The 20,961-nt window shown below is 46.9% G+C and overlaps 1 protein-coding gene across 1 annotated transcript in view; it reads left to right on the forward strand.

Moving 5' to 3' along the window:
• LOC143926700 (membrane-spanning 4-domains subfamily A member 4A-like) overlaps window positions 1-20,961 on the forward strand; it is a 48,742-nt gene that overhangs the window by 9,891 nt on the left and 17,890 nt on the right. The window contains exons 2-4 of the mRNA XM_077450710.1: window positions 9,271-9,433; window positions 14,270-14,398; window positions 18,386-18,442. Coding sequence (XP_077306836.1) covers window positions 9,271-9,433; window positions 14,270-14,398; window positions 18,386-18,442 — 349 coding nt within the window. The remainder of the gene's footprint in view (window positions 1-9,270; window positions 9,434-14,269; window positions 14,399-18,385; window positions 18,443-20,961) is intronic.

Genomic DNA, 20,961 nt, shown 5'->3' on the forward strand with positions numbered 1-20,961 from the left:
CTTCATCATTAACATATCCGGCCTGTGAAGGTAGTGCTTCCGTATTGGGGAAGGCAGGTGTATGGTAGGAACCATCCTGGTTTAAAACAGGAAGAACTGGGTATAGGCCAGGGCTGGGCCTACTGGTGTACCAAGATGGCCAGCGGCAGGAAGTGCACTGGGCTGGGCAAAAAGTGAAGGCTTGGGTGCACTAAGATGGCTGCCGGGTGGAGTTGTCACAGTGGGTTGTGCTTGGGCTGGAGTGGTGAGAAGGGAGTGGGTGTTAGAGTTGCCCCTCCCCCTCCTCTGTTTCAGATTTTTGCATAACAGGGTGATTCCAGCATTTCAACAACTCTGTGATACAATTGTCAGCTTTCTTAACTTCCTTTATCCAATTTTCTTTATCACACAGGATTCCTCTCTGTTTCTTTAGCAACATAACACAACTTTGTTAACTATTTCAACATCTTCTCTCCTCTTCACAATATCACATGCTAGCATTCCCTTCTCTCTCTCTCTTTCTCTCTCTCTCTTTCAGCGGACGGCTTCAGAGGAGAATACAGGCAACTAATGGGTTAATCAGTGGTGGCCCGTCCATAGTCTGTGTAGTCACAAGAAAAAATAAAAAAATAAATGTAAAAAAAAAGTTTAAAACTGCTACTTTAAAAAAAAAAAAGTTCTTTAAGACCCCTTTCACACCACACCGCCCATTGCGTCGGCGGTAAAACGCCGCTATTTTTAGCGGCGTTTTACCGCCGGATTTGCGGCGCATTTCGGGCGCTAGCGGGGTGCTTTTACCCCCCGCTAGCGGCCGCTAAAGGGTTAAAACCGCCAGCAATACGCCGCAATAGCTGCATTTTGCCGGCGGTATTACAGCGCTGTCCCATTGATTTCAATAGGGAGCAGCGGCGGAGGAGCGGTAAACACACCGCTCCTTCACCGCTCCAAAGAAGCTGCTGGCAGGACTTTTTTTTGATGTCCTGCCAGCGCACCACTCCAGTGTGAAAGCCCTCGGTGCTTTCACACTACATATAATAGTGCAGCTTCTTTAGGGCGGATTGCAGGCGCTATTTCTAACGCTATAGTGCCTGCAAAACGCCCTGGTGTGAAAGGGGTCTTAAGGGGTTGTAAAGGTAAATGCTTTTTCACCTTAATGCATTCTATGCATTAGGGTGAAAAAACATCTGACAGTGCCTGCGCCCCCAGCCCCCCCCCGTTTTACTCACCTCATCCCTCGAAAGTCCCGCGCTCGTCCCCGGACGTCCTTTCCACCGTTCAGCCTGGCCGCTGATTGGCTGGAGTGGATGGATGGAAAGCAGCGCAGCCATTGGCTCGCGCTGCTGTCAATCACATCCAGTGACGCGGAGCGCCGGGGGGCGGGGCCGTGTGATACAGCGAGCGGCTATAGCCGCCGGCTGTATCATGGGAGCGCGCCCGCAGATGCTTCTCACCATGCGAGGGAGCTCGCATGAACGTGAGAAGTACTTGCGGAGGGAAGCCGAGACAGCCGCCAAGGGACCCCAGAAGAGCAGGTTCGGGGCCAATCTGTGCAAAACGAGCTGCACAGTGGAGGTAAGTATAACATGTTTGTTATTTAAAAAAAAAAAATAATTCACTTTACAACCCCTTTAAGGAAGTGTACTGTGTTCGAGCGCCGGACACAGTGCACTATGGGAATCGCCACTTCAATGCAATCATGAGATTGCAGACGTGGCGCTTCATTTGCGGGAGTTTAGCCCGCCTTGGGGCGCTTTCTGAAGCGCTGAGTAGTTTGGGGCGGTTTGATTGACATCTGACTCAGATGTCACTTCCTGTCTTCTCTCTCCCATTGCACCTGAGAGAGAAAACAGGAAGTAAGAGGAGTGGAGCACACCGCAGGAGAGGAGCGGAGAACACCGGAGAGGAGTGGAGCACACCGCAGGAGAGGAGCGGAGAACACCGGAGAGGAGTGGAGCACACCGCAGGAGAGGAGCGGAGAACACGGTCATTAGGGATGAGCTTCGTGTTCGAGTCGAACGTACGTTCGACTCGAACATTGGCTGTTCGTCCGTTCGGCGAAATCCGAACACTTGGTCCGTTCGCGTCAAAATTCGCATGGCGCTCACGGCCCACAATGCACTGCGATGGCGCAGTGCATTGCTTGGCCAATCGCAGCGCCAGCAGCGAGGAGAGCCATGATTGGCCACAGGCAGGATGCCTGTGGCCAATCATAGCTCAGGCTGTGTAGTGCACGCCCCACACTATATAAGGCCACCATTGAGGCGGCCTCGTGTAGTATGTTGGCATCGGAAGCAGTGGGTGTTCTGTGTACCTTCAACACAGTTACACACCAATCGTTTTTGGCTGATTTCCTATCTTGCTGTTGTGTAGTGGTTATTGTCTGTGCCCTGACTGCAGTATACACCACTATATTCACCTCACCTATATAGCTAGTGATCTATCTTTAATAATAGAGCTTGCAGTCAGTAGTGTTAGGAGATAGTGCGTGCTGTCTGCGTGCTCTGTACCCAGTACACACCGCTATATCCACCTACATAGCTCTTCTCTATTTGAGCCCAATTGGGGTTATTTCCTGCAAATTCCTGCAATAAAACAGGGCTAATTCCTGCAATAAAACTAGAGTATATGGCAGAGGTTGCAGTGTGGTGGCACCAGCACCAGTGCCTAAGGCCCAATTTTTCTGCCCCTGTTTAACAGTAATTACAATTCTTGATATAATATTTCACAGGAGGGCCCCTTCCTGTGCCCACCCAGAGTAACAGTGAGGACTTATAGTGTTGTGGCACCAGCACCACAACCACCAAAGGTCAATTTTTCTACCACTGTTCAACAATGGCATGTAATTACAATTCTTGATATAATCGTTCACAGCAGGGCGCTCCAGCGCCCACCAAGAGTCACTTTGAGGGCTTACAATGTTGTGGCAAAACCAACACCTTGTTCCGCCATTTCTGCAGAGCATATAGGGCAGGCCCCTACTTTCAAACATCCAACTTACAAACATCTCCTACTTGCAAACGCAAGGAGACAACAGCAAGTGAGATGAAAAAAGATGGACGACAAAACAAATTATACAGGGGTGATAACCCTTCCCTATGTTTTCCAAAAAGCTTAAAAATAGTTTTTTTGACTGGAGCTACACTTTAAAAATGTACCAGTTGAAAATTACAAACAGATTCAACTTAACACAACAAACCTACACAGTCCCTGTCTTGTTTGCACCGCCTGTATACTGCTGTTCTGAGTATATAGGGCCTGGGGGCCACACGCATTTCCTTTTTTTAATATGGGTACGGGGTTCCCCTTAATATCCGTACAAGACCCAAAGGGGCTGGTAATGGGCAGGGAGGGCTACCCATGCCATTTTTCTCAATGATTTTCAACCATATTGCAGGAACCAGATATAACATTAAAACCGCAAGCAGTTTTCAATGATGTTATTTCCGTTTAATGTCATTTTGTGCAGGGACTGTTCTAAACACGGGAAACACGTGGCACTTCACAGGCATACTACAGACACCCCCCAGGCACCATATTTAAAGGAATATTTCACTTTTTTTTTTCACTTTAATCGTCAGTAAAATCAGTGCTCCCGCCAAAACGGACGTTTTTAAAAACATTTTAGGCATTGACCCATGTCCCCTGGGGCAGGAGCCAGGTCCCCAAACCCTTTTTAGGACAGTATCTTGCATATTAGCCGTTAAAATTAGAACTTTCCATTTCGAACGTTCGAGTCCCATAGACTTCAATGGGGTTCTAACGTTCGTTACGAACGTGGGGTCCGTTCGAAAGTTCTGGTGCGAACCGAACCGGGGGGTGTTCGGCTCATCCCTAACGGTCATCAAGGTAAGTGCTGATGCTGTGCTCCCATGGAGAGGGGGGTGGGGGTGGAGGGGGAGTATCTGTAAATTTTTTAAAGCTGCTGTATTTTTTATGGTTTTATTTCTCTCTGAGCGATTGAGCCTGAAATTGCATTCGGACCTAACTCACACAGGACCCATTTTTTGGTCCTCACCAGAATCGGATCACATGAGTGTTCACACCCATGTGATCTGATTCCTGTCCAAATTCACAGTTCGCACTACAATATGAAAACTTTACTGGAGGTGTCATTAACATTGATTGATTGTATTGACACCTCCAGCAGTTTGCAAAGGGCAGTGTGAACTGCCTGCAAGTTGTATGCGATGCAGGAATCCATACTGGATTTGCAGGTTTCCCACATCGCCGCAGTGTGAACCCAGCTTAAAGGGATTGTAAAGTGATTTTTTTTTTTTTTTTAAATAACAAAACATGTTATACTTACCTCCACTGTGCAGCTCGTTTTGCACAGAGTGGCCCCGAACCTGCTCTTCTGGGGTCCCCCGGCGGCTGTCTCGGCTTCCTCCCGCAGGTGCTTCTCACGTTCATGCGAGCTCCCTCGCATGGTGAGAAGCATCTGCGGGCGCGCTCCCCGGATACAGCCGGCGGCTATAGCCGCTCGCTGTATCACACGGCCCCGCCCCCCGGCGCTCCGCGTCAGGAGATGTGATTGACAGCAGCGCCAGCCAATGGCTGTGCTGCTTTCCATCCACTCCAGCCAATCAGCGGCCAGGCTGAACGGGGGAAAGGACGTCGGGGGGACGAGCGCAGGACTTTCGAGGGGTCAGGTAAGTAAAACGGGGGGAGGGGGGGGCTGGGGGGCGCAGGCACTGTCAGATGTTTTTTCACCTTAATGCATAGAATGCATTAAGGTGAAAAAACATTTACCTTTACAACCCTTTTAAGAGTACCTGTCTTGCTCAGCAGTAGCCTGACCTGTCATCACAAATTCTGGCCCTGCTACCTGCAATTTCTGCGGGGAAGCATGCAGCGAGTACTTCTGGCTCACTTGGCAGCCTGGCCAATCACAACTCTCAAATGGTTGTCAGTAAAACACTTTGGGGGGGGGGGGGGGGGAAATGTCTGATTCTGAACTGTGCATGCGTAGTGGTGGCTGCTGTGAAGCTGAAGTTGATTCTTATTGCACTAGTTCACCTAATAAGTTATTAAAGTGGAGGGCCACCCTGAAGAAAAAAAATACATAAAAAATTAGAAAAAAAATCAGAAAAAAAATAAATATTAAATTTTTTTTTTTTTTAACTTACCAGAAATGCCTGTTGCTAGGCACATCATCCTAATCTGCCTCTTCCTCCTCCGTGGAGATCTTCTTTCTTCTCTCCTCCGTGCGGCGTCTTCTGGGTAATGGGTCGCGCTGTGTGTTCTGGGAACTGTGTGTCCTAGAACACAGCGCGTCCCATTCACAAAGCGCTGCGCGACTCGCGCATGCGCAGTAGGAAACAGGCAGTGAAGCCGCAAGGCTCCACTGCCTGTTTATCTTAGATAGAATGGCAGCACCGGAACCCGAGAGCCAAGGGACGGGTCAGCCTCGGGCGGCCGACATCGTGGGCGCCCTGGACAGGTAACTGTGCTTATTAAAGAGGGATTCCACCTACAAAAAAAATATTAAAAGCCAGCAGCTATAAATACTACAGCTGCTGACTTTTAATAAACGGACACTCACCTGTCCCGGGGTCCAGCGATGCCGAGGCCGATCGATCGCCCGGCTCTCGGCTGCTGCCGCCACCATTCTAGGTGAGGGAATCAGGAAGTGAAGCGCTGCGGCTTCACTTCCCGGTTCCCTACTGCGCATGCGCGAGTTGCGCCACGCAATAGGAAATCTCCGCGCTGTCACTGAGACCCGTGTGTGTCCCAGCAGACAGCGCGGCAGGACAGGAAATGACATAGACTCCCACGGGAGTCTATGCCCGGAAGTGGGTGTAAATACTAAATACCTGTCTTTGACAGGTATCTCCACCCCTCTCCCCCCTGTAAGATGCCAATTGTGACACCGGAGGGGGGGGGGGGGGTTCCGATCAGCGGAAGTTCCACTTTAGGGTGGAACCCCGCTTTAAGTCAGCAGCTACAGTGTTTGCAGCTGCTGACTTTTAATTTAATATTTTTTTTAAACCGGCCCTCCTCTTTAACTTTCTGGGACTTTTATTTATATTTTATTATTATTATATATTATTATTTATTATTATTATTTATATTTATTTTATTTATATTTAATGGCACAGGAGCACTTTGTTGGAATCTGTTTATTACACTTTAGTGTGGATTTCTCACAGTATCGGTTCAATTTATGTTTTATGAAGCCAGTTGGAATATTTATATTTATTTGGAATACACAAGGGTACTTTATTTTTTTGTTTAATAGCGTTATAATAATGTGAAACAATTTGCACTGTAGCACTTTGGTAATTTGATCATTTATATAATAATTTTGAAGTTATTGCACTAGAGCACTTTTATTGAGTGCAGTATGCAGCTATTTGGTGTATAATTCAGCCCGGTGTCCAGCAGCATTTGCCTGTAATAGAAGATATATTTGTAGCAACTTTCAAGCAATGAAATGTCTATTAATATTTCAAAGGTAAAGCTGCACTATTATAACAATTTAGGTATTGAGGTTTGGATTACTACAGATGCCCTTTGGTGACAATGACCGGTTTAATTAATAAGCACTTGGTAAAATTGATGGTGTAATTGACAATGTAATAATAGAAATAATGCGCTTCAATCATCCTGACACCACAACAACCATGGTGCCGGGATGATTGAAGTGCTAACATCAGGTGTTTGGAGTATCTTTATCTGCTGATTGTTAAACTTTCTAGAAAACACACATTTCTATTGTTGTGTAGGATCTGGGCCTGCTGTCCCTCCCTCTGAGACGCTAACCACACCACCTTAGAGCCACACCCGCTATCTCGCTGAAACCACGCCCGTTTTCACCAAGTGGGAGGGGCCAAAAAGGAAGGGCGGGGTCTGGCGCCCCCCCATCCTAAAACTTCACCAGCCGCCACTGGGGTTAATACTCCTCTGACTGCTGTCTTATCAAAGAATTCCTAGGGTGGGGGCTTGCATTGCTGCGAGCGATCCTGTCTCCTTGCAGGCTCCTGGCTGTTCTATCTCTTAGAGGGTCTGCCCAAACCCCTTTCACTGGGTAATGTACATTTAATCTCAAAACTAGCACGTCAGGGGTTGTGGGGAGCAGTTGCTTATGGCCCAACTGATCCTTCAGGTAGCCACCTTCTCTCAGCTTCACCATTCCCCAACCCTCCTCGTGTATGGCAAACAGTAATCCACAAATACACTCAGGACAGGACATTACACCTGACACTCTTTGAACTGCAAAGATAGCTCTCGGGAGAAGCTCATCTGAGTTGCAAGACTGCCAAATTCCAGCAAGCCTTCATTCAGTCTGCCCTATCCACAGCTGAGATTAACCCTCAGGAAAAGCTCACCAGAGAAAAAGGTTTATAGACGTTTGCAAGACTGCCCTATTCCGCAAGCCTTCGTTCAGTCTGCCCTATCCACAGCTGAGATTAACCCTCAGGAAAAGCTCACCCGAGAAAAAAGGTTTATAGACGTTTGCAAGACTGCCCTATTCCGCAAGCCTTCGTTCAGTCTGCCCTATCCACAGCTGAGATTAACCCTCAGGAAAAGCTCACCCGAGAAAAAGGTTTATAGACGTTTGCAAGACTGCCCTATTCCGCAAGCCTTCGTTCAGTCTGCCCTATCCACAGCTGAGATTAACCCTCAGGAAAAGCTCACCCGAGAAAAAAGGTTTATAGACGTTTGCAAGACTGCCCTATTCCGCAAACCTTCGTTCAGTCTGCCCTATCCGCAGCTGAGATTAACCCTCAGAGGTCCTCCAACCTCGAGTAACCCGTCTATAAACGCCTGCAGAATTCCACCCCACCACTAGAGGCAGAATCTAGGGGTGAGGATGGACACACGCCTGCAGCTGCACTTTCAGTCTGCTAAATTTGCAGTCCTTCAGAATGACAGACACTGAACAGATAATAGTCAGCAGAAAACCATTAGCAGGTTTGTTAAAACAGCTCCAGGCGAGAAATAAGTTACCTGCCTCTTTAAACAATCGAAAGGAGCCAACAAGACAAAATCAACCGGCCCAACCAGAGAAGTCGTACAATGGTAAGAATAAATATGCTTACCGTAATGTTAGGCCTGCGCGCTTAACCCCCTTCTCTGATCTGGCCAGCTGTTCAGTCCTGGAATGTGGTCTCCCTTCAATTGAAGCCTGGAGCCCCACGTTGGGCGCCAAATGAAATGGATAAGAACTACAAACTAGTTTGAGGTTATCTGCTGCTATTTCCAATTAAAAAGTATAAATGTGCAGCACATTAGAAGTAAACACTCTCTGAGACACGTTCAGCTCGGCTACTTCTAACTTCTGATTTATTGGTGGGCGGTGTTAATATTTTATACAGAAAGATACGTCATTGCTATGTCAGTCCAACTGGCACATCTTATTGGTTAAAATACGAGAGAAATTGAGAAAATTGATGCTTGAAGTTTGGTTGAAGCTGGTTCTCTCATCTCAAATGCATTCTTCTAAGGCGTGGGATGTAGGGAGTGGACGCCATCTTAAACTCCGAACAGAGAGTCAATCTGTATACTACATAATAAGTAAGGAACATGTATACACATAAGCAAATAGACATTTTCTGATTATCATTATTTACATTAGATTCCTTAACAACACATTCCCATAGACACCCTCCTAAACCTTGTGGACGGCCTTCCCAGGAGAGTTGAAGCTGTTATAGCTGCAAAGGACCAACTCAATATTGAACCCTACGGACTAAGACTGGGATGACATTAACGGCTTCCCGGCCCACCCGCCGGCTGTCAAATGACGGCAGGGGGCGGCGTGGCTCTTGTTCTGGGTGGACGTCATATGACGGGCGGCATGGCATGGCATCAGTCTCTGCAGCCTCCCCCTGGGCGTTCAGGGTAAATGGGTCATGTATCCCCAGGGGGCGGGTCCTTCTCATCTGGGGTTCATTGGACATAGGTGGTCATAAAACAACCTGGGAGACTTGTGGAGGGAAGAAGTACTGCGGGGGAGGGGCAGCCCCGAACTGAAGGTGAGGGTTGCAGCTTATTTTGACTTTGGTTGTGATTTTCAGGTGAAAAAAAAAACATGTTTTGTTGAGGAAATGATCAATCAGTAAAAATCAGACAAATAAATACAGCTTAGTGCAGTGAGGTTGTATTCTCTGGAATAATCCGCTCCATAGAGGACCGCTTATAGAGCTGTGAATGCAGCATTCACCAAACATTCACTACAGGTGAATTAATCGCTGTCATATAAATCTTCCATTAGATTCACCTACAGGGAATGTTTGGTGAATTTTCCCCCTACACTTTATAATGAACTTCTCCTTGTGACCGTTTCAGAGTCATGTCTACCACCAGCCCTGACGCAGAAAGCTCTGTCACCTTCAGTCAAGTCCAATCTCATCCCGCTCAGATGATGGCTGACCAACCGTTTCCCACAGGGGTAACCAACTTGCCGAAACCCCTTGTGACCTTCTATAAAGGAGAACCCGAGGCTCTAGGGGTAAGTCCACTTCTTCTATAGAGGAGAACCAAGGCTCTAGGGGTAAGTCCACTTCTTCTATAGAGGAGAACCAAGGCTCTGGGGGGAAGTCCACTTCTTCTATAGAGGAGAAAGCCAAGGCTTTGGGGATAAGTTCACTTTTATAGGGGAGAACCTGAGACTCTGGGGATAAGTCCACTTCTTCTATAGAGGAGAAACCGAGGCTTTGGGGGTAAGTTCACTTTTATAGGGGAGAACCTGAGACTCTGGGGATAAGTCCACTTCTTCTATAGAGGAGAAACCGAGGCTTTGGGGGTAAGTTCACTTTTATAGGGGAGAACCTGAGACTCTGGGGGTAAGTCCACTTCTTCTATAGAGGAGAAACCGAGGCTTTGGGGGTAAGTTCACTTTTATAGGGGAGAACCTGAGACTCTGGGGGTAAGTCCACTTCTTCTATAGAGGAGAAACCGAGGCTTTGGGGGTAAGTTCACTTTTATAGGGGAGAACCTGAGGCTCTGGGGGTAAGTTCACTTCTTCTATAGAGGAGAAACCGAGGCTTTGGGGGTAAGTTCACTTTTATAGGGGAGAACCTGAGGCTGTAGGGGTAAGTTCACTTCTATAAAGGAGAAACCAAGGGTCTGGGGGTAAGTCCACTTCTTCTATAGAGGAGAAACCGAGGCTTTTGGGGTAAGTTCACTTTTATAGGGGAGAACCCGAGGCTCTAGGGGTAAGTTCACTTCTATAGAGGAGAAACCAAGGGTCTGGGGGAAAGTCCACTTCTTCTATTGGGGAAGAAACCAAGGCTCTGGGAGTGAGTCCATTTCTACAGGGGAAAACTTGAAGCTCCGGGGGTAAGTTCACTTCTATAGATGAGAACCCAAGGGTCTTGGGGTAAGTCCACTTCTTCTATAGATGAGAAACTAGGACTCTGGGGGTTAGTCCACTTCTATAGAGGAGAACCCAAGGGTCCTCAGGAGAACCTGAGGTTCTGGGGGATGGGTCCACTTCTTCTATAAAGGAAAACCCATGGCTCTGGGGGTAAGGCCATTTCTATAGACAAGAACCTAAGGCTCTAGGGTAAGTCCATTTCTATAAAGGAGAACCTGAGGCTCTGGGGGTAAGTTCACTTCTATAGAAGAGAACCCGAGGCTCTGGGATTAAGTCCACTTCCTCAACAGAGAAGAACCCGAGGCTCTAGGGGTAAGTTCACTTTTATAGAGAAGACCCGGAGGCTCTGGGGATAAGTAAATTTCTATAGAGGAGAACCCAAGGCTTTGGGGGTAAGTCCACTTCTTCTATGGAAGAGAACCCAAGGCTTTGGGGGTAAGTCCACTTCTTCTATAGAGGAGAACCCAAGGCTTTGGGGGTAAGTCCACTTCTATAGATTAGAACCCGAGGCTCTGGGGGTGAGTCCACTTCTATAGAGGTGAACCTGAGGCTCTGGGGGTAAGTCCACTTCTTCTATAGAGGATAACCCGAAGCTCTTACTAAATAACTTGCACTGTCTACTTTCCAAAAGGGGTAATTTGGGGGGTATTTGTACTGTCCTGGGGGTTTTGGGCCTCTAGATATTCGTACACCAGGATTGATTGATTTTCAGATATACGGTGCCTTGAAAAAGTATTTATACCCCTTGAAACTTTCCACATTTTGTCATGTTACAACCAAAAACGTAAATGTATTTTATTGGGATTTTATGTGATGGACCAACACAAAGCGGCACATAATTGTGAAGTGGAAGGAAAATTTACAAATAAATATATGAAAAGTGTGGGGGAGGGGCATTTGTATGGCGCCCCCCGAAGTCAATACTTTGTAGAACCACCCTTCCTCAACAAGTCTTTTTGGGGGTGTCTCTACCAGCTTTGCACATCTAGAGAGGACATTTCTGCCAATTCTTCTTTTTTGTAAAATATCTCAAGCTCTGTCAGATTGGATGGAGAGCGTCTGTGATCAGCAATTTTCAAGTCTTGCCACAGATTCTCAATGTGATTTAAGTCTGGACTGTGACTGGGCCATTCTAACACATGAATATGCTTTGATGTAAACCATTCCATTGTAGCTCTGGCTGGATGTTTCGGGTCGTTGTCCTGCTGGAAGGTGAACCTCCCCCCCGGTCTCAAGTTTGTTGCCGACTCTAACAGGTTTTCTTCTAAGACTGTCCTGTATTTGTCTCCATCCATCTTCCCATCAAATCTGACCAGCTTCCCTGTCCCTGCTGAAGAAAACCATCCCCACCACATGATGCTGCCACCACCATGTCTCACGGTGGGGATGGTGTGTTCGGGGGATGGGCAGTGTTAGTTTTCCCCACACATAGCGTTTTGATTTTAGGCCAAAAAGTTGAATTTTGGTCTCCTCTGACCAGATCACCTTCTTCCACATGTTTGCTGCCCCCTCCCCCACATGGCTTCTCACAAACTACAAACAGGACTTCTTATGACTTTCTTTCTCCAATGTCTTTCTTCTTGTCACTCTTCCATAAAGGGCAGATTTGTGGAGAGACGACTAATAGTTGTCCTGTGGACAGATTCTCCCCCCTGAGCTGTGGATCTCTGCAGCTCCTCCAGAGTTACCATGGACCTCTTGGCTCTTCTCTGATGAATGCTCTCCTTGCCCGGCCCGGTCAGTTTAGGTGGACGGCCATGTCTTGGTAGGTTTGCAGTTGTGCCCATACTCTTTCCATTTTCCGATGATGGATTGAACAGAGCTCCGTGAAATGTTCAAAGCTTGGGAGATTTCTTTATAACCTCACCCTGCTTTATACTTCTCCACAACTTTATCCCTGACCTGTCTGGTGTGTTCCTTGGCCTTCATGATGCTGTTTGTTCACTAAGGTTCTCCAACAAACCTCTGAGGGTTTCACAGAACAGCTGTATTTATACTGAGAGTACATGACACACAGGTGGGCTCTATTTACTAATTAGGTGAATTCTGAAGGCAATTGGTTCCACTAGATTTTAGTTAGGGGTATCAGAGTAAAGGGGGCTGAATACAAATGCCCCCCCTCCCCCCCCCACACACACGCTTTTCATATATTTATTTATTTAAAAAATGTGTAAACCATTTATCATTTTGCTTCCACTTCAAAATTATGAGCCACTTTGTGTTGGTCTATCACATAAAACCCCAATAAAAGACATTTATGTTTTTGGTTGTAACATGACAAAATGTGGAGAATTTCAAGGGGTATGAATACTTTTTCAAGGCCCTGTAAATCCCAGAGTTTGTGAACTCTATACTAATTAATATGCACTGATTTGGGTTATTTTCACCAAAGAAACGGAGCAGAATACAGTTTGACCCAAATTTATGAAGAATTATTTATTTGCAAAATGTTGTAACAGAAACTAAAGAAAAGCGCATTATTATTATTTTTTTAATTTTCAGTCTTTTTTGTTGTGTATTTAGCAAAAAGTAAAAACCCCCCAGAGGTGATTAAATGCCACCAGAAGAAAGTTCTATTTGTATGAAGAAGATGATAAAAATATAATTTGGGTACAGTGTAGCACGACCGCGCAATTGTCATTAAAAATTGTGACAGCGCTGAAAGCTGAAGATTGGCCTGGGCAGGTAGGGGGTGAAAGTGCCCAGTAGGCAAGTGGTTAAATATTGTGCTGTGTACAGGGCCATCTTTAATATTGATTGGACCCCGGGCAAAACTTTTCTTGGGGGGCCCCCCATGCAGTTTAGCTCTCCACCTGCTCTGAGACATACAATAATTAGCAGCTAGACTCAAAATCAGTTTACTGAATCAGATCAGGCAACTATTGGGATTGGTTGCCAGAGGTTACAGTGTGTCATTACCGCTCACTGATTAGTTGCTAGAGGTTACAGCACATATTATGGCTCACTAATTAGTTGCTAGAGGTTACAGCACATGATTTCTGCTTGTTGATTGGTTGCTAGAGATTACTGTGGATATGACCTCAGTGGGGCATGATATACTGTACATATCAATGCCGCCAGCCGCTGCTATTTACATATGACTGCCGTTAATTTACATGTAAACACAGGGTCTGCAGGTGAGTCATCTGTACACAACAATAGGGCAGAGCTGGGCAGCATTAGTAGCAGCACTTCACACTGAGATATCGGGACACAGCACAGGACTAAAACCTCAAGGGACGAGGGAATTTAAACCTGGATAGTTGGCAAGTATGAGGCAGCTGCTTTGGGCCCCACAACAATGACAGGGCCCAGGGCAGCTGCCCCTTTTGCCCTGCCTTAAAAACGGCCCTGGCTGTGTATACATGAGCGGATATGAGATGGCAGCATTCAGGGGCGAACTGACCATTCGGCCACTCGGGCACTGCCCGAGGGCGCCCCGGGGCCACTAGGGGGCCCCATCTGGGTTGCCAGCCTCAGTAAAACCAGGGACAGTATGTAAAAATCTTAGTTTTTTTTGTTTATTTTACATCTGTCTCTGAAATGCCCCTTACCGACATCCTTTTGGTCTAAAAATCCTGAGATTATAGCTGCCCTGCCTCTCCAGTACCTTCTCAGCCAATAGAAACATGTCTGTGTATACTGTGTGTACATGTATGTGTATACTGTGTTACCCCACAATCTCCTATTGCCCGGGGGCCCCATGAGTTGTCAGTCCGCCCCTGGCAGCATTGTACTGGGAAGTCTGGCAGATTATCAGAGATGGAAACGCCCGGTGTGTTTCTCTGCTGCCCATAGGCACAAGCCTACTTTGCCCAATGGGCACGCTGCATAGCTGGGGGGGGGGGGGGTTGGGTGCCGATGTGACAGTCGCAGCTTTTTTGTATTGTTTGCGGTAAATGTAGCGTGCCAAGTCTTCCTACGTCTGACGGTAGATCCTACTAATCCTAATTCTCCGTCATGTGGCAGGCCACACAGATCTTCGTAGGAGTCATGTCTATTGTATTCGGGATCTTAATAGCGATGGCTTCCAACCTTCACCGCAGATATTTTGATCTGGTGACGTACAGCGGGGTGATGTTCTGGTCTGGGATAATGGTAAGTGAATATTTCCTATTATAAAGATGAGGAATAATGAATGTAGAGTATTGGGATCCTCGGGGTGCCTCAATAAGAGCACGACATTAGACAGATACAAAAAATCTTCTATGTTTTTTTGGATACAAAAAATACTAAAATGTTAAATGAATAAAAAAAGTAGAATGCCAGCCGATTCCAAGATATAAGATTTCTACATGAAAATGTGGACTGCACACCAACCGCACATATAGAACCTCACTGGGGCAATAACAATACCGAACACAAACCACATGGTGAGAGAGGTTCCGTTCAATGCGTTTTGCATCAAAGCTTCTTCAGGAGCCGCGGAGGTGTTCTGGCAGTCAGGGATATTAATTATCATTTTACAATGTTCCTATAAGTACAACCCACAACATTAATAATTTATGCACTACATTCCCAAAAGTATTGGGACACCTGCCTTTACACACACATGACCTTTAATGGCATCCCAGTCTTAGTCCATAATGAGAGGTCATGTAAACAGAGCAATCCCTAACCAATGAGGAGTCATTTGATCAAAGCAATCCCTGACCAATGAGAGGTCATGTGATCAGAGCAATCCCTGACCAATGAGGAGTCATTTGATCAGAGCAATCCCTGACCAATGAGAGGTCATGTGATCAGAGCAATCCCTGACCAATGAGAAGTCATGTGATCAAAGCAATCCCTGACCAATGAGAGGTCATGTAAACAGAGCAATCCCTGACCAATGAGAAGTCATGTAAACAGAGCAATCCCTGACCAATGAGAAGTCATGTGATCAGAGCAATCCCTGACCAATGAGAGGTCATGTGATCAGAGCAATCCCTGACCAATGAGGAGTCATTTGATCAGAGCAATCCCTGACCAATGAGAGGTCATGTGATCAGAGCAATCCCTGACCAATGAGAAGTCATGTAAACAGAGCAATCCCTGACCAATGGGAAGTCATGTGATCAAAGCAATCCCTGACCAATGAGAAGTCATGTGATCAGAGCAATCCCTGACCAATGAGAAGTCATGTAAACAGAGCAATCCCTGACCAATGAGAGGTCATGTGATCAGAGCAATCCCTGACCAATGAGGAGTCATGTGATCAGAGCAATCCCTGACCAATGAGGAGTCATGTGATCAGAGCAATCCCTGACTAATGAGAGGTCATGTGATCAGAGCAATCCCTGACCAATGAGAAGTCATGTAAACAGAGCAATCCCTGACCAATGAGAGGTCATGTAAACCGAGCAATCCCTGACCAATGAGAGGTCATGTAAACAGAGCAATCCCTGACCAATGAGAGGTCATGTAAACCGAGCAATCCCTGACCAATGAGAAGTCATGTGATCAGAGCAATCCCTTACCAATGAGAGGTCATGTGATCAGAGCAATCCCTGACCAATGAGGAGTCATGTGATCAGAGCAATCCCTGAACAAATGAGAGGTCATGTAAACAGAGCAATCCCTGACCAATGAGAAGTCATGTGATCAAAGCAATTCCTGACCAATGAGAGGTCATGTGATCAGAACAATGCCTGACCAATAAGAAGTCATGTAAACAGAGCAATCCCTTACCAATGAGGAGTCATGTGATCAAAGCAATCCCTGACCAATGAGCGGTTATGTGATCAGAGCAATCCCTGACCAATGAGGAGTCATGTGATCAGAGCAATCCCTGACCAATGAGGAGTCATGTGATCAGAGCAATCCCTGACCAATGAGAAGTCATGTAAACAGAGCAATCCCTGAGCAATGAGAGGTCATGTGATCAAAGCAATCCCTGACCAATGAGCGGTTATGTGATCAGAGCAATCCCTGACCAATGAGAAGTCATGTGATCAAAGCAATCCCTGACCAATGAGCGGTTATGTGATCAGAGCAATCCCTGACCAATGAGAAGTCATGTGATCAGAGCAATCGCTGACCAATGAGGAGTCATGTGATCAGAGCAATCCCTGACCAATGAGGAGTCATGTGATCAGAGCAATCCCTGACCAATGAGAGGTCATGTGATCAGAGCAATCCCTGACCAATGAGAGGTCATGTAAACCGAGCAATCCCTGAACAATGAGAGGTCATGTAAACAGAGCAATCCCTGACCAATGAGAAGTCATGTGATCAAAGCAATCCCCTACCAATGAGAGGTCATGTAAACAGAGCAATCCCTGACCAATGAGAGGTCATGTAAAGAGAGCAATCCCTGACCAACGAGAGGTCATGTAAACAGAGCAATCCCTGACCAATGAGAAGTCATGTGATCAGAGCAATCCCTGACCAATGAGAGGTCATGTGATCAGAGCAATCCCTGACCAATGAGGAGTCATTTGATCAGAGCAATCCCTGACCAATGAGAAGTCATGTAAACAGAGCAATCCCTGACCAATGGGAAGTCATGTGATCAAAGCAATCCCTGACCAATGAGAAGTCATGTGATCAGAGCAATCCCTGACCAATGAGAAGTCATGTAAACAGAGCAATCCCTGACCAATGAGAGGTCATGTGATCAGAGCAATCCCTGACCAATGAGGAGTCATGTGATCAGAGCAATCCCTGACCAATGAGGAGTCATGTGATCAGAGCAATCCCTGACTAATGAGAGGTCATGTGATCAGAGCAATCCCTGACCAATGAGAAGTCATGTAAACAGAGCAATCCCTGACCAATGAGAGGTCATGTAAACCGAGCAATCCCTGACCAATGAGAGGTCATGTAAACAGAGCAATCCCTGACCAATGAGAGGTCATGTAAACCGAGCAATCCCTGACCAATGAGAAGTCATGTGATCAGAGCAATCCCTTACCAATGAGAGGTCATGTGATCAGAGCAATCCCTGACCAATGAGGAGTCATGTGATCAGAGCAATCCCTGAACAAATGAGAGGTCATGTAAACAGAGCAATCCCTGACCAATGAGAAGTCATGTGATCAAAGCAATTCCTGACCAATGAGAGGTCATGTGATCAGAACAATGCCTGACCAATTAGAAGTCATGTAAACAGAGCAATCCCTTACCAATGAGGAGTCATGTGATCAAAGCAATCCCTGACCAATGAGCGGTTATGTGATCAGAGCAATCCCTGACCAATGAGGAGTCATGTGATCAGAGCAATCCCTGACCAATGAGAAGTCATGTAAACAGAGCAATCCCTGAGCAATGAGAGGTCATGTGATCAGAGCAATCCCTGACCAATGAGAGGTCATGTGATCAGAGCAATCCCTGACCAATGAGAAGTCATGTAAACAGAGCAATCCCTGACCAATGAGCGGTTATGTGATCAGAGCAATCCCTGACCAATGAGAAGTCATGTGATCAGAGCAATCGCTGACCAATGAGGAGTCATGTGATCAGAGCAATCCCTGACCAATGAGGAGTCATGTGATCAGAGCAATCCCTGACCAATGAGAGGTCATGTGATCAGAGCAATCCCTGACCAATGAGAGGTCATGTAAACCGAGCAATCCCTGAACAATGAGAGGTCATGTAAACAGAGCAATCCCTGACCAATGAGAAGTCATGTGATCAAAGCAATCCCCTACCAATGAGAGGTCATGTAAACAGAGCAATCCCTGACCAATGAGAGGTCATGTAAAGAGAGCAATCCCTGACCAACGAGAGGTCATGTAAACAGAGCAATCCCTGACCAATGAGAAGTCATGTGATCAGAGCAATCCCTGACCAATGAGAAGTCATGTAAACAGAGCAATCCCTGACCAATGAGAAGTCATGTAAACAGAGCAATCCCTGACCAATGAGAAGTCATGTGATCAGAGCAATCCCTGACCAATGAGAAGTCATGTAAACAGAGCAATATCTGACCAATGAGAAGTCATGCAAACAGAGCAATCCCTGACCAATGAGAGGTCATGTGATCAGAGCAATCCCTGACCAATGAGAGGTCATGTGAGCAATCCCTGACCAATGTGCTGTGATGAGTAATTTTTGTCCATCTGCTGGAGAAGAATTTTTCTGATTTGTTCTTTCCTCTTCTAGTATATCGCATCCGGCTCGGTGTCAGTCGCTGCTGCAGCTAAGCCCACCGTGGGAAAGGTAAGAGCTTGTACAATGCCTATAAAAAAGCAATCTGTAAACATCACTATGCAGGGTACAAATAACCATTTCATACACGACAAAGGATCCCCAGAGCACCAAAGACACTGGAGATGGGGGAGCCCAGGACATCTCCCAGCTTCTTGTCTATGTACATGGTGTCACAGAACAGGAAGTGTGGTGAGATCTCCCAGCATCTTCTCTATGCACATGGTGTCACAGAACAGGAAGTGTGGTGAGATCTCCCAGCATCTTCTCTATGCACATGGTGTCACAGAACAGAAAGTGTGGTGAGATCTCCCAGCATCTTCTCTATGCACATGGTGTCACAGAACAGGAAGTGAGGTGAGATCTCCCCGCTTCTTGTCTATGTACATGGTGTCACAGAACAGGAAGTGAGGTGAGATCTCCCAGCATCTTCTCTTTGTACATGATGTCACAGAACAGGAAGTGAGGGGAGATCTCCCAGTATCTTCTCTATGTACATGGTGTCACAGAACAGGAAGTGAGGTGAGATCTCCCCGCTTCTTGTCTATGTACATGGTGTCACAGAACAGGAAGTGAGGTGAGATCTCCCAGCATCTTCTCTTTGTACATGATGTCACAGAACAGGAAGTGAGGGGAGATCTCCCAGTATCTTCTCTATGTACATGGTGTCACAGAACAGGAAGTGAGGTGAGATCTCCCAGCTTCTTGTCTATGTACATGGTGTCACAGAACAGGAAGTGAGGTGAGATCTCTCAGCATCTTCTCTTTGTACATGATGTCACAGAACAGGAAGTGAGGGGAGATCTCCCAGCATATTCTCTATGTACATGGTGTCACAGAACAGGAAGTGAGGTGAGATCTCCCAGTATCTTCTCTATGTACATGGTGTCACAGCCCATGCAGCATCCCCCACAGGGAAGGGGTGGGGAGGGAAGATAGGGACATGGAGAGAAGAGAGGGAGGAGAGGGACCCCCGAATCGACCTCCCAGGGAATGCCCAGCTGCTCAGCCCCACCGAGGCAGGGAGAGCTGTACTTGCCAGTCCCGAAGAGCTGGGAGACATTCCATCACAGACCCACTCACTGATCAGTAGGGGGTGGCTGCTGGCAGGGTACACTGTGAAGCAGACATCAGTAGTCCGGTCATATGTGTGCTCCGGGGCATTACGCCCACCGGCCGCCCCTGGAGCTGGGGGCATGTCGTGGCCGACCCAGCGCGGAGCTCTGGTCTGCCCACGCTCGCTGGCCAGGCTGGGGAGACTACAAGGATAAGGGTATCCATTCTGTCACCCAGCCGGCTGTTGATAGCAGATCACAGGATCTTTAATCTTGTGCAAAAGGCAAACTTCTGCAGAAAAATCCACAGACCGATGGGCCCGCAGGGTTCCTAGGTCCTTCTCCTTCTCTAGGCAGAAAAAAAACTGAGGCTGCAGGAGTAGGGTTGCCACCTGTCCGGGATTCACCCTGAAACTGCCTGAAACCCGGACACATTATTCAGACTGGACTATGGCTTCCCAGCAGGTTTGCTGGCTGCAATTGTCTAAGCTGAGAGTGTCTGTTACACTCTTTCCCACTATCCAAAGCCAACACTAACAAATCCCCCCCAGACACACAGACGGGAGAGGAGAGAGGGCTCGATCTGCTCCTCTTCCTCCCACCCCTACCCCTCTGTGTCTCCCCACACTCCAATCCCCGGTGCTGTACCTCAGAAAAGGAAAGTGGGGGCCGGAAATTTGAAGTCCTGCAGCCTCACATACATCTGGATGAGATTTGCTGACTGACAAGGGGTGAGTGAGCTCACCATCCATCCCTGTCTATGACGAAAGTCTCCCCCTTTTCTATCCTGCCTCTGAGTGAGCACACTAAAGTAAATCAGGGTTCTCAGAGCACCCCTTATATCACAGCTCCCCTTTACACCAGAGTTCTCAGTGTTCTCCCTTCCATCAGGGTTCCCAGAGCATCCCTTATGTCAAGATTCCCCAGAGTTCTCCCTTACATCAGAGTCTGCAGAGTCCTGCCTTACAATGTAAGGGAACTCTGCAGATTCAGATGTAAAATGGGGAACTCTGTGGACTCTGATTTAAAGGGGGACTCTTGTGATTAACTTAATATGATTACAAATGTTATTTATTAGCAAAATATATGTATAGTTTATACTATAAAAAAATAATAATTGCTGTGCGCTGCTAAAGTGTTCGGGTTTGACTTGAAGAAAAGGTGGCAACCCTATGCAGGGGGCAGGCTGGGGGTTGTTACCTAAGGGACTAGAAAGTTCTGGTTTTGTTGTAACATATTAACATGTTCTGCCTAGTCCTCTCCTGAAGGTGGCGTAACAACCCAATGGTCTAAGAAAGGAGCTGTGTCAGTTGGTGAACGTAAGAGAAATGACTCTTTCTGTAATTTTCCTTTCCTGGTGCCTATCCAGCATATCCCCCTCCTTTGTTCTGATTCTTGTGGCTGAATTGAGTCTAGTTACGAGAATGAGGGTGGGGGTGGGGGGGGGGGGGGGGGGCAGTGCGTCGCTCTCTTTTA

The sequence above is a fragment of the Lithobates pipiens genome, unplaced genomic scaffold, assembly GCF_037356315.1.
Source record: "Lithobates pipiens isolate NorthernLeopardFrog02 unplaced genomic scaffold, aLitPip1_a1.2 Scaffold_23, whole genome shotgun sequence".
Taxonomy (NCBI): Eukaryota; Metazoa; Chordata; class Amphibia; order Anura; family Ranidae; genus Lithobates; species Lithobates pipiens.